Source organism: Olea europaea, chromosome 18, assembly GCF_002742605.1.
Source record: "Olea europaea var. sylvestris chromosome 18, O_europaea_v1, whole genome shotgun sequence".
NCBI lineage: Eukaryota > Viridiplantae > Streptophyta > Magnoliopsida > Lamiales > Oleaceae > Olea > Olea europaea.
In genome coordinates, this window is record NC_036254.1 from 4,263,472 (window position 1) to 4,277,354 (window position 13,883).

The 13,883-nt window shown below is 33.5% G+C and overlaps 1 protein-coding gene and 1 pseudogene across 1 annotated transcript; both read right to left on the reverse strand.

Moving 5' to 3' along the window:
* Positions 1-1,855, reverse strand: LOC111367219 (annotated as a pseudogene).
* A 5,664-nt stretch (positions 1,856-7,519) lies between these two features.
* On the reverse strand, positions 7,520-9,360 carry LOC111367220 (cytochrome P450 81E8-like). The gene is made up of 2 exons (XM_022987976.1): positions 8,305-9,360; positions 7,520-8,218 (listed from the first exon to the last, which is right to left on the reverse strand). Exons 1-2 carry the CDS (start codon positions 9,184-9,186, stop codon positions 7,601-7,603), a joined length of 1,500 nt encoding a protein of 499 aa, XP_022843744.1. The 5' UTR covers positions 9,187-9,360; the 3' UTR covers positions 7,520-7,600.
* Positions 9,361-13,883: the final 4,523 nt, after the last annotated feature.

Below are 13,883 nucleotides of genomic sequence, written 5' to 3' on the forward strand. Positions count from 1 at the left end.
TTACATCCAAAAGACGGCAGCGACTTTAATAGCAGGCTTGTGAATTACATTTATTATAAAACTATAAGTACAAGGATATCTAACACTAATTATAAATTGCCAAAAACATTTCAAGCTACGTCCGAAAGAACCTTGTGAAGTACATTGCGGGCTTTGCACCTTGCCTCCAGTGGGACAGCTTTGGGCATAGAGATCCCTACTCCCTCTTTTAAATCAACTTTCATTTCATTTACCCTTTGCCATTCGAAACACTGTACTAAAGATCCTAAGGTCAAACCCACCACCCGCTGGGCTAGGCCAGCACCAGGACACGACCTCCTTCCCATTCCAAATGTCATCAATTTTGGTGGTCCAACTTCACCAACTTCAAATCGCTCTGGCTTGAAGCTTGTGGGGTCATCCCAAACATTGGGATCCCTGTGAAGGGTCCAAGCATTGACGAGCAATATTGTGCCACGAGGTATATCATAACCCTGAATTTTACAGTTATCTGATGCTTCATGTGGCACAAGTAATGGAGCTGCTGGGAACAATCTGAAAGTCTCAGAAATAATTGCTTGTAAGTAATGAAGTTTGGGCAAATCTGATTCATCGACCAGACGATCATTGCCCACAAGACTGTCAATCTCAGCTTTAGCCCTTTCCAGCTTCTCCGGGTGGTTGAGCAAAACCGACAATGCCCATTCTATGGTCACGGCAGAAGTATCTGTCCCGGCATTTAGCATAATCTGTCATTTGGAATTTCACACACCAAGTTAAGTTAAATTCTAAATTGCTTTTAATGCTCCAGAAGGACATGGGAAACAAGAAATGAAAATTTTACCGTCATAATCCCTTTGATGATTGTATCTGTGTAATATTCGGGCTGTGATTCCTGCAAAGAAAGCAAATGATCGATCATGGTATTTCCATTCTTGTTACGGCGGTGCTCCTCAATCAGACCTTGCAAGAATGCATCCATCTTCTCACTTAGCCTAGCCAAATTCTTCTCATGCCCTTTGTAGTCGATCCATCTCAGAAGTGGAAGAAAATCTCCTGGATTTGAACCGAAACCAAGTGAAAACGCTTCATCAATAAGTTCGCGGAAATGCTTTGCCTCCTTGCTGTCCTCACTTTCTCCAAAATATCGCTTCCCAGCCACCATTCTCATTATAATATTAAAGGACAGTTCTGAAAATAGAGATTTGAGTTCAACATTTGCAAAGTCCCTCTGTGAATTCTGACAGAGCTTTTGCAGCAGACGCTTGATTTCATCTTGTCGTACGGACAGGAACATGTTGAGGCGACTGGAAGAAAATATTTCAACTGTAGTGAAGCGCCGGAGGTTGCGCCAGTGCTCGCCATATGGGGATCCAACAAGTGTTGTGTAGTTATAGCCAATGTATTTGCCTTTGAGAGAACGAGGGCGGTTGGCCAACACAATATCATTCTTGGTGAAGCATTCTTCAGCCACCGTTGGCGATGAAACTACCACCACAAGGCGGGTGCCGAATCGGAGGGAAAAGATTGGGCCTAATTTTTAATAGAGACGGTGTAAGGTTCGGTGCAAAGGTTGTTTCAAGAGGTGCAAATGGCCTATGATAGGAAGGGCCGGTACAGGGCTTGGTGGAATGTGGTATTTCCGGGATGACCAAAACTTAAACACCAGAGCTACAAGAAACAGAGATAAAGATGTGTAAAGCCAAGTTGATTCCATGCCTGAATCTCGATTGATGAACATATAATTTTGTATTAATACATCAACTTGAATGATATATATAAATAGGCCAATTCTTGAATGCAGCCTTTGGGAGCTTTTGGTTAAGGATAATATTTGATCCTTCTCAGTGAGTTAATGCGTCTTTTCTTCGCATTGGCTTTAGTTTCGTGTACGGATCAAATTCGTTTATTTGAATAAGATGAAAGGTGCGTCGTTGTCTCAAATTTATTGCTAAAATAGTAAAGGAAAATGTTCAAGATACACCGAGGTGTCCAACATGGTGTCCAAAATGGACACCGGCACCTCGGTGTTGGCCGAGGTGCTGGTGGGCCCCGACGTGGCAGGCACCTCGGCCAATGCCGAGGTGTCGTGTGTCCATTTTGGACACCATGATGGATGCCACAATGTACCCCAAGCATAACCCAATAGTAAATCCGTTTCGAACTTTTAAAAGTAAGCAAATTGACTTTTAATTGTTTATTATCCTTCATTAATAAATAGGATTTTGAATGTTTCTTACGCTTGAGGCTTAATTTTTTTCGTGATCGATTATGCAACAATTACAAACAATGTTGACAGACAATGCTTATAAACAACACTTGGCGCACATTCATTGAAAGATGAAAAAAAAAAAAAAGACGAAAATCATATTTCAATAACAAATTTGTCAAAAAATTTCTACACTCGCGATTTTTTCCCTTTTTATTTTTTATTTTTTATTTTTATGGTTGGAAATAAATTCGTTGGTCAATCAATAAATTAATCCAACATTATTCTGTTCCTTCGAAGAACTGTGTAGAAATATCTTCAGTATGTTTACCATAGACTTATCTTTATAATGACGCATGCAGTGACCAAATTCTAAGGGAGGGGATTTGTGGTGCGCGTGGTTTGCTTATTTTTGGGTTCGTTTGGTAGGGATTTTGAGAATTGATTAAGGTTTTGACGGTCTAAAATTTTATTTAAATTCATAAAGTACATAAATCTAACTTTTGTGTTTTTCATTTTTTTTTTTAATGGTAAGAAAAAGACATCTATCTACAATATACGTGACTTTTCTATTTTTGTCGTTACGTTTTTTATTTTATGGTCAACAATGTCTTACACATTTTGCCCTTGTTCGTCTATTATTAATTGATTTTTTTTCTCAAACTCATTTTCAATCACATTTTTAAAATAAATTATTGTGCATGCAAACTCAAAAAAATTTCCTACTTTTTAACCACACATTTTAAAAAAATTTATTATTTCAAAACTCATTTTCCTACTTTAGTGATAAAAAAAACAGAGTCTTGATATATTTCCAACATATTATAATGAATAATAATAATTTATTCAGTCTCAAAGTCTAGTATATTTTTAAAGACATAATTATGAGCATTATTATATGAATAATGTTACTTGTACATAAGGAGTCACAAAATTTTTTACAATTAGATGATGTGTCACTTTATTTTTATTTAATTAAAAAAATACTGGTCCAATCATATTTCACTATATCATGGATATACATACCAATCTGTAAATGATAATATATATGTAGTACAATCATTATTATATACGATGAAGGAGGTTCAAAATGGTGAAACAATTAGGGTATTGCGTCAAAAAGGGACCAAATGATAAGTTTATTAAGAAAATAATAATAATATTTAATTGAAGAAACGTTTGGTCATTTGACAATACTCTTCCTCTTTCTCTTCCCACGTGCAGCCATTCTTTTTTTCACGCGATTTAATAATTTCAATCATATACTTACAAGTACTAATTACTACTATCCACACATTTTGTGATACACGCTAATATTTTTCCTTAGTAATTATTTATAAATTTGTCAAATGGAGGCAAAGTTGAAGTTTCTTTTACAATATACTAGTAATAAGCATGTATATTGCAAACGTCTTATGTATTGGATGAATAATGAAAAGCTCTGATATCACTTGAAAGTTACTAGTTTGAATCTAAAATCACCTAGAGGGGGTTAATAGATGAATATCGCGGAATTATAATTATTAATTAAAAATAAAAAGTCACTTTTTATTTGTTCTAGATGGTTAATCAAATAAGTCATATTATCTTATGTTGAACTGCCACAATTTGTAATATGAAAGCAATAAAAAATGCAAAAATTGTTAATGAAGAAACCTAATTGGGTCAAAGCTTCAGGACCAAACCAATAACCTTTATTATGAATAATAAGAACTAATAGTACGATCCAACCTAGAAAATCCACTAGACTTGCTGATCTAATTCCTGCAATTTTCAAGATCCACTGGAACGTGCTTCACTCACTTGATCCAATCTTCTGAAGTTGTCTATTTCCTGTAAATCACCAAGAACATCTTTTTCTTGTATTCTTCCTATTCTTTTAATCCAACCTCCCTTGATTTTTAGCAACCTCTAAAAGTTATTGAGAAAGTACTTTCTTGTATGTGCTTAGGAAGTAGGTGTTTTGGATTACATGAATTTGATGTTTTTCTCCAAAGATGTTGTTCTATGAACTCAAGAATCAAATGATTAATCTAAAGGTAGATTATGTTATTGACTCTTTAAATGATGTTATGACGGAGAAATATAATGAACAACCATAACAAAAAACGTATTAGGGCAAAGATATATATAGTAGAAGGCAATTAGGTAGCATGTCCTAGATAAAACTCTTGAAAAACGCGAACTAGGATTTTACACGTAATACCGTTGCTTAAGTGCTAGCTAGTGACAGGAGAGCAACCGGTGTGTCGCTTGAGCGAGAACTTAGTGACGGAAGGACCACAATATTGTGGGCTGTGTATGTGAGGTGGGGGCAGTATTGATAAAGTGCAAGTTAATGGGATTCACATGATTAGAGCGTGTCTTAGTAAGATTATCCCCCCCCTCTCCTCTTGTTTCATGGTCTTTCTCTCTCTCTCTGTCTCTCTCCAGATATGTACATATATGTAATTGATAAATTGTAGAGAGAAGTTCTTACTTATAGGCAATGGGGAAATACTACTTGATAGATCTTGTATTTCTAGGATTTCAAAAACTTGTTTTTAGTATTGAATTTCACTCTTTCTTGATTGAGCATCAAATTTGTATAAGATTGACCTAAGTGGAGGTAACTGGATTGGCTGAGTTAGTAGATGACAATGGTGGTAAATTGATTTAAATATGCTTAACATTTTGATTGGTGTTTTGTCATTGAACTGACTTAAAGATGCATGCACTGAACAGAGAAAGAGGGGGGATGGTGGTTGTGTCACTTTTTTTTTTTTTGTCATTTACTTCTGTCATTTTATTGATCTGATTCCAATGTTTTAATTTGTGTTTTGTTACTTTTTTTTGTCACTTTTTGAGTGTTTTTAAATTTTTGTAAATTTCAATCATTTGTCACTTCTTTTTGAATTTATATCACTTTTTAAATTTGTTTCAGTTTCGTAGATATATATACAATTTTGCAAATTAATTCATTTTCCCCTTATTTTTCCTCTGTTGCCTAAGTTTATCATTTCTGAAATAATCTTGATTGAAGTAATTGGGAATAAGACTCAAGGATTTGTTGACAATGTGTTAAGGGCAAAATCATGTTTTGATGCTTGTGTATCCTCTTAGGAAGCTTCAATTGACACCAAAGGTTGTGTTTGATGTAATATTTTTAGTGACCGGTTGTCTGTAGAGTTGGCCTTGGTGGAGGTGGAGTGGTGTGGAGGAATGGTTGAATACTTGAATTTGCATAAAATGATATATTGTAAGGTTTTGATTGAGTGCGTGTCAATCTTTTTAAGTTTTTGTTACATTTTGAATAAAATATTTCACTTTTTTCTTCACTTTTTTTTTTTAAAATAAAAATGTGGCATACAATGTCACTTTTACCAAAAAATGAAACTTAAATTTATACAATATTTTTATTTTCAAAAAACTTCTTAGGTGATCAATGGGTTGACAGAGTTGGTGTATGACGATTGTCGTGAATTGACTTAAAGATAGTTGACGTTTTGATTTGTGTTTCGTCGGTCAATTAAATTAAAGATGCTTGACGGTGAATGGAAGAAGAGGAGAGATGATGGTTGTGTCACTTTTTTCTGTTACTTTATTGAATTGATTTCAATGTTTTAATTGGTGTTTTGTCATTTTTTTTATTTGTCAATTTTTTCTGTGACTTTTTTGAGGGACAAACATCATTTTTAAAAAAAATAAAAGTCCATGTCATTTTTTAATAAAAAAGTGACACTTAACTATAAAAAGTATTGTGACAATTTTTATAAAAGAAAAAGTGATAATTAATTTTATATAGTATTTTTACTTTCAAAATACTTTTCATATGATTTTTCGCAAGATCACTAATTTTAGGGATATTTTTATAAGCTGCCCTTGTTATAATTGGTGCTGTCACTTTTTGAATTTGTCACTTTTTTGAATTCCTATTACTTTTTTTTTAGTGTTTATCATTTTTATTTTATTTTTATCATTTTTTTGCGTTTGTCACTTGTTGAAATGACAAATATCATTTGAAAAAATAAAATAAAAGTGACATTGTATGTCATTTTTTAATAAAAAAAAGTGACACGTAAAAATGACAATTAATTTTACATAGTATTTTTTATTTTCAAAATACTTTTTATATAATTTTACATAAGACTCCCACTTTTAAGGGTATTTTGAAGTTAGTGGGTTACTTGACCCACCAGGCTTCACAACATGTTTGTCAGTGGATATGGATGTCAATCGAGTCGAGCGGCTCGCCAGTTTGATCGCTAGCTCGTTATAATGCGACTCGTGGGTGGCTTGGGCTTGAGCTCGTCATTCGATGAGCCCGAGCATGAGTCGAGCAAGGATGTTGTCCAATGAGCTCGTCGCCCATGAGCCGAAATAAATGTGAACATAATGTTTGAAAATTTTAAAAAAATAATAATAATAAAAAAAAAAATCAAGCTCGTGAACTCACGAGTTCATGGACCAAACCGAGCAATTGCCACCACTACCGGTGGACATAAATATAAAGTTTGGAGAACAATAATAAATTTGAGGATATTAATTCAAAAACTCAAATACAAGAAGAGAAATAGTTCTTTTTTTTTTTTTTTTTTTTTTTTTTTTGGTTTTTCTAAATTGAACTCCGTACATTATCAATAAAATAACTATATATAAAGATTATCGTTTTCTATTTTTGAACTTGAGGTCCCTCTTCTTCTAGATTGTTATTTTCAGATTCTTGATTTTCATGAGAATCGCCTCATCACCACCCTATTCATGGTTTACCCTCCCAAAGAAGGCTCGAACACATAATGACTTAGCAAAACTTCGCTCTTCCGCCCCCCAGGGCACTTCTCCACTGGCAAAGGACGGACGCTGTCAAACCTGGCAGAGCAGAGGTCGTGAGTTCGAAACATGGGGCTCTTGGAAGGCAAGGGAACATTTGGAAGGCAAGGATTTATTCTTGGAAGGCAAGTGGGAACTTGGAAGGCAAGGTGCAACTTGAATTGGCTTGCTTGGCACTTTGTCAGACCAGGTGGGGAGCGCTCGGACCCTGGCCAGTTGGAGGCACATCCTGCGATTAACCGGACTGTGTGAAGAGGGGCCGGATCACAGATTCAAGGATTAGTCTAGAATAGGACACCTTGTAAAAAAAAAAAAAAAAAAAAAAAAAACTTCGCTCTAAAAAAAAAAAAAAAAAAAAAAAAAAAAAAAAAAAAAAAATTATTTGAATTGAGTCAAATCGAGCAATAATGCAGAAACATTTGATTTCAGTATATTAACGTCTTCTACGTAATTACGGGCTACATATGTTATTCTACAGCAGATATACTGATATGTAAAGCAAATAAACATTGAATCTGCACGTGATATTGAAGAAATCTCTCAAATATTGATTATAAAACTGAAGTACATGCGTAATAGTATTACAAATATCCAAATAAAGATTCAGGCAACACCAGAAACAACCTTGTGAAGTACATTGCGTGCTTTGCAACTTGCCTCCAGTGGCACAGCTTTGGGCATAGAGAGCCCTTTTCCCTCTTTCAAATCAATCTTCTCTTCATTACTCCTTTGCCATTCAAAACACTGTACTAAAGATCCTAAGGTCAAACCCACCACTCGTTGGGCCAGGCCAGCACCGGGACATGACCTCCTCCCCATTCCGAATGGCATCAATTTTGAGGGTGTAACTTCTCCTACATCAAATCTCTCTGGCTTGAAGCTAGTGGGGTCATCCCAAACTGTGGGATCCCTGTGAATGGCCCAAGCATTGACGAGCAATATTGTGCCACGAGGTATATCATAACCCCCAATTTTACAGTTATCTGATGATTCATGAGGCACGAGTAATGGTGCTGCTGGGAACAATCTAAAAGTCTCAGAAATAATTGCTTGTAAGTAATGAAGATTGGACAAATCCGATTCCTCAACCAGACGATCATTCCCCACAAGATTGTCAATCTCAGCTTTAGCCCTTTCTAGCTTCTCTGGGTGGTTGAGCAAAGACGACAAAGCCCATTCTATGGTCACAGCAGATGTGTCTGTTCCGGCATTTAACATAACCTGCCGTTTTGCAAATTCATTTACCACGATAAGATATTTGCTTAATTCATGTTTCTGAAAGACAGAGGAAAACGATTGTGACTTACCATTATAATCCCTTTGATGATTGTATCTGTGTAATATTCTGGCAGGGAATCTTGTAAAGAAAGCAAATGATCGATCATGGTATTTTCACTCTTTTTAAGGCGTCGCTCATCAATGAGACCTTGCAAGAATGAATCCATTTTCCTACCTACCCTAATCATCTTCTTCTGTAATCCTTTGTAGTCTATCCATCTCAAAAGTGGAAGAAAATCTCCTGGATTTGATGCCCCGCCAAGCGCAAAAGCTTCATCAATAAGTTCCCGGAAATGCTTACCCTCGTCGTTGTCCTCATCTTCTCCAAAATATCGCTTCCCAGCCACCATTCTCATGATAATGTTGAAGGAAAGTTCAGAGAGCATAGATTTGAGTTCAACTTTTGCATAGTGATCATGTGACTTCTGGTATAGCTTTTGCAACTGACGTTTGATTTCATCTTGTCGTATGGACTGGAAAACGTTGAGGCGACTGGAAGAAAATATTTCAACTGCACTGAAGCGTCTAAGGTTTCTCCAATGCTCGCCATACGAGGAACCGACAAGGGTTGTGTAGTTATAGCCAATGTATTTGCCTATGAGAAAATGAGGGCGGTTGGCCAACACAATATCATTCTTGGTGAAGCATTCTTCTGCCGCCGTTGAAGATGATACCACCACCACTAGCCGGTTGCCAAAGCGGAGGGAAAATATTGGACCTAATTTTTCAGAGAGATGGTGGAAGGTTCGGTGCAAAGGTTGTTTCAAGAGGTGCAAATGACCTATGAAAGGAAGGGCCGGTACAGGGCTTGGCGGAAGTTTACCTTTTTTGACTGACAAAAACTTAAAAGCCAGAAGTACGAGAAAGAGAGACAAAGCTGTGTATGGCCAAATTGATTCTTCCATCTTCATTGTTGAATACTTTGCAAGTCTATATAATTTTGTTTGATTGCATTAATTCGGATGAGGCATATATATAGTAGCATGTGTTAAGACAATTCTCAGTGCATTCTTGTATGTCAAGGATTCGCCGGCAAATGGCCGCAGTACTCTTTTGAACAACGAATATTTGTGTGTTCCTTGACCTGTGATACGTGTATTATCTAGGAACACGGACTTGATGACGCAGGTAGTGATCAAAATATGAAGGGAGTCAACTTCTTGTAGTGAGTGGTCGATTTCTTTTCGGTTTTGTGGGGGTGGGACCAAATGTTGGAGTATTTAGGGGTGGCAAACGGCTGGTCGGTTTAACTCATGGACGATTCGGGCTCTTTTTAAGACGAATCATGAATCATGCTGAATGTGTTTTTTTTTTTTCATGATTCGACATTTTTGGCTGGGTTTTGTGCCCGTTTTATGATTTTTTTATTTTTTATTTTTTAAATGAGCCAACTCGTAAGTTTGTGGTCATGAGGTCCATGAGTCAAAATGAGTCTATTTTGTAGACATCAACCGAACTCAAGCGTTTAAGGATCAAGCCAACTCAAGTTGATTGCTTGTCAACCCTAATAATAATATATAAAATTCCAATGGATTTGCCGATGTAGTGAACTTCAAGATTCATGGATTAATTTTTTATGTTTACTTCAAATACTCTATTTGGATTGTATATTCTTTTACTAAAATGTTACTTTTAATGTCAAGCTTTAATTTCAATCATAAGTATTTTTTACTTATTTATCACTCATTTATTGAAAAGTAACTGTTTAGTAAAAATTGAAACCTCACATAGGCAAAATTTTCTACCTCATCTCTTTTTATTTAAATTTTATTGAAATATCTTTCATTCTTAGATTATTTGATGATATAAAATGACTAATAATTTTACGGTTAGTGTGTCCAAATTTTTTAAGGAATCAAATTTCACTTATCTAAACATGACACAATGTTTCTCTTGTAATTCATAGATTCAAATTTATCTATCAAATAATTGATTTGTTCATTTAAATAAGCAACGCTAATTTTGAAGTATGAAAATATATAATTGGCAATTCAATAAAGAGGATTTATGTACTTAACCCATATGATTATGTTCGACGCATCGAATTTGATTGTATATGAAAATCTGTATAGAATCATAATAAATAATTATTATGGTGGATAATATTCTTTAATTTTTTTTCTTTATCAACTATAAAATATAATAAGTATGTTAGATGTGGGTTAAGATATGGTATTTGAATGAAAAATCAAACAATATTATTCAACTCAATTCACCATAATAATATCTACCTAATAATATTCATTATAATGTTATACTAAACTTTTTATAAAGTCTATTTCAGTACGCCAAATGCATCCTACATATGTATTGAGATTTTGCCTTAGATGTGCTAAAAAATAAATTGACCTCAATTAAAAAATAAATAAATTGTGAATCCTTTTGTACGAAAATTCTTTAACAATTGAAAAGGGTGCTCCAAAGTAATCCGTGAAAATGAAGGGTGCGACCGCCTCATGAAAGATTTTCACCTTTCTTGGACCGAATTGTGTAGGAAGAATTAGTTTAAATATTGAGCGTGTAGTTCTTATATATTAATGTATTTTATTCTCTTTTGTGTACTGATTGTTTTTTTTAGAGAGACAAATTTTGAGCCTAGCATCCTTAAGTTTGTGTGATAAAGCTTAGGATTATTTTTCCTTGGGTTTTTGGTAGTTTATAGTTCCGTATGATTTTAAATATTTTTTATATTGTGAAAAATCTTAATTGTCCATAATTTTTTCTGTCTTTTTATATTTTTGGGGAAATAGCACAAAATGTACTTACCTTTTAATGTTATTGTGGACAACGTACATACATTTCATTCTTTGAGATTTGCTCTCCTATTTCCACCTTTTATTGCTCAGAAGGTCATTTTCATCCATTTGTTGACGATTTTAACCTCCTATTCAAATAAACAAAATGAAAAGGAAAGAAAAATAAAGAACTAATTGCAATCATATATAATGATTGATTCGTAATTTTTTTTTTTAAAATTTGGGACTATAGTTACGGTTAGTTCTTTATTTTTCATTTCATTTTTTTTTATTTGAATAAGAGGGTAAAATAGTCAAAAATAGATGAAAATGACATTCTATGCAATAAAAGGTGGAAATAGGGACGAAAGTGTCAAATGTTTTATACAATGAAATTGAAAGATAGGAACGTTTTGTGATATTTACCCTAATATTTTTCTACATGTGAACAAAAGATCATGTGAAAATCAAAGAATTGATTTTTCTGGTCTGCCATATTAGACATTATTTTATTTTGTAGGTCTTCCATCTAGACTTTTGTACATTTATAGAAATCCAGCCACATTTCCGTAAGCAAAAGCTTGTTAGAAAACCTTAGTATGCCTTACAAAGAACCCTCATCAAAAAGCCAAAAATTATGTAGAAGAATCATTAATATTCGACATCTTGAACTTACTTATAGATGTATTCCGGAATATAGCAATGCATAATGGCTAACATATGATTCGTCATTAACTATAAGAAAAAGAAATCAAGAATTTTTCTTCACCTTTAAGTTTCTTGATGATAAGATTGTTCTTGTATTAACTTCTTTTTGAAGACAAACACGTCCTCCAATTTAATGTCATAATCAAAATACCCTTACCAAAATACCTGAATGGAGTGTACACATCCATTTGGCGAAGCAAAATGGACAAAATTAAACCACAAAGATATTTTGCACAATGAAAGGTTGATATGAGGACTCAAATGTCAAAAGTGTAACAAGGGAAACGATTTACACAATGAGGATAAATGATATGAACTTTTTGTGCAAATTGCCCAAAATGAATAAAAAGTAAGATTGAAATTTTAAAACTATAAACTTGTTTAAGAAAGATTTCTTAAAATTATTTTCAATCACACATTCTATGAGACCTTTTAACTTTTTTCTCAATTTTTAATCATACATCTTTTATAAATGTATTTTATAAAAATAATTTGGAGCATTGAATATAATTATTTATAATTAATTTTGATGACTTACGACTTATAGATGTTACTTTTGTTTTGTTTGCTAAAACTTGAGGCAAATTGGGTAAATTGAAAAAAATAAGCGAAAAATAAAGAAGCATAAAGTTCAGGACCAAATTACAATTATTAAATAGTTGACTCAAACCACAAAACGATAATTGAAGACTACTAGGAGTCAATTGGATGCAATCAGAAATAAAAAATGAGTAAAATACAATCAAAGAATTTTTACTAATCAATTTTCAATTGCAGAAGTTATGTTTTTTGTTTTCAGTTGGAGATTGAGAACAACTTTTGACATAATAAACATTTGAATTACAAATACTATTTCAACGATAATTGTAGCAATTTGAGTTATCTTTTTAACACGATTTGAATCACCTCAATCAAATATCAGGAAAGAACGTTAAGAACAAAATATTGACAATTGTGCAAAGACATATAAACATGCGGATTTGGACATAATTATTGACATAATTTTATCTTATATAATGGAAGACATGGGCAACCATTAAAAGCTCTCTCTCTCTCTCTCTCTCTTTTGATCACTTCCGTATCATAAAATCATTCAAGAATGAGGGGCAAAACCATCATAATAAGTTGGAGTGGAGAACAAGAATCTGAAGGATCAAAGCTCAGGGTAGATAATAAAGAACAAGAATTAGAATGTGACATCTCTTTCTTATATTTATAAATTTCACGTGATACTTTTTCATCCTTCTTGTCGTTTTATCATTGAAAACATGGTTAACTAGATTATTTGTATTCGATGAGATGAACCCTATTTTTTAATATGTTGCGATTGTGATTAGGGAAAATTTATATTTAAGAGAGTAAGTGTGCTACATTTCAAAATTATGAAACAAAGTTTAAAACTTCAAAAATCAGATTTTATTAAATTTTATTTATAAAATAATTAATTAAACATATATTTTATTAATTATATATATTAAGGTCATAATTTTATACAATTTGGTCACAAATTATTGAATTAATTAATTACAAATTATTTCTCGATCACAAGAAATTTTTTTTATAGGTCACCAATTATTTCACAATCATAAATAAAAAATTTTATAAGTCACAATTTGTTTAGTTCACTAGTCAGAAATTTATTAAATTAGTATGTCATATTATTCATTGATCATAAATAACTAATTTCATAAGTCACAACTTATTTTATAGTTACAAATTATTTTTTTGTCACAACTTATCAAATTATTGGTCAAAACTTAACAAATTTTTAGGTCACACATTATTTGTTGGTTACAATTTATCGATTTGATTGGTCGCACATTACGTATTGGTCATATATTAACAAATTTATTTGTCACAAACAATTAAATTATTTGTGATCACCACCTCACCACTGCTACCATGCGCATTGTCGTCGAAACATTGCTGCCGGGACCACTACCAACATTTTTGGCAGCAAAACCATAATCTCAAACACCTTAGCCAAACACCACCACCATCAGCCTACAACTCCACAATCACAAGCCACGCTAAAAAAAATCCCCAAATCTGTCGTCGGACACTTACCACCCCCTGTAACGCAAAATCATTACCACACTACAGACTTTAGCACCATCATCACTGCCTGATGGTGACATCACCAAACACCTGGAACCAAATCGCGA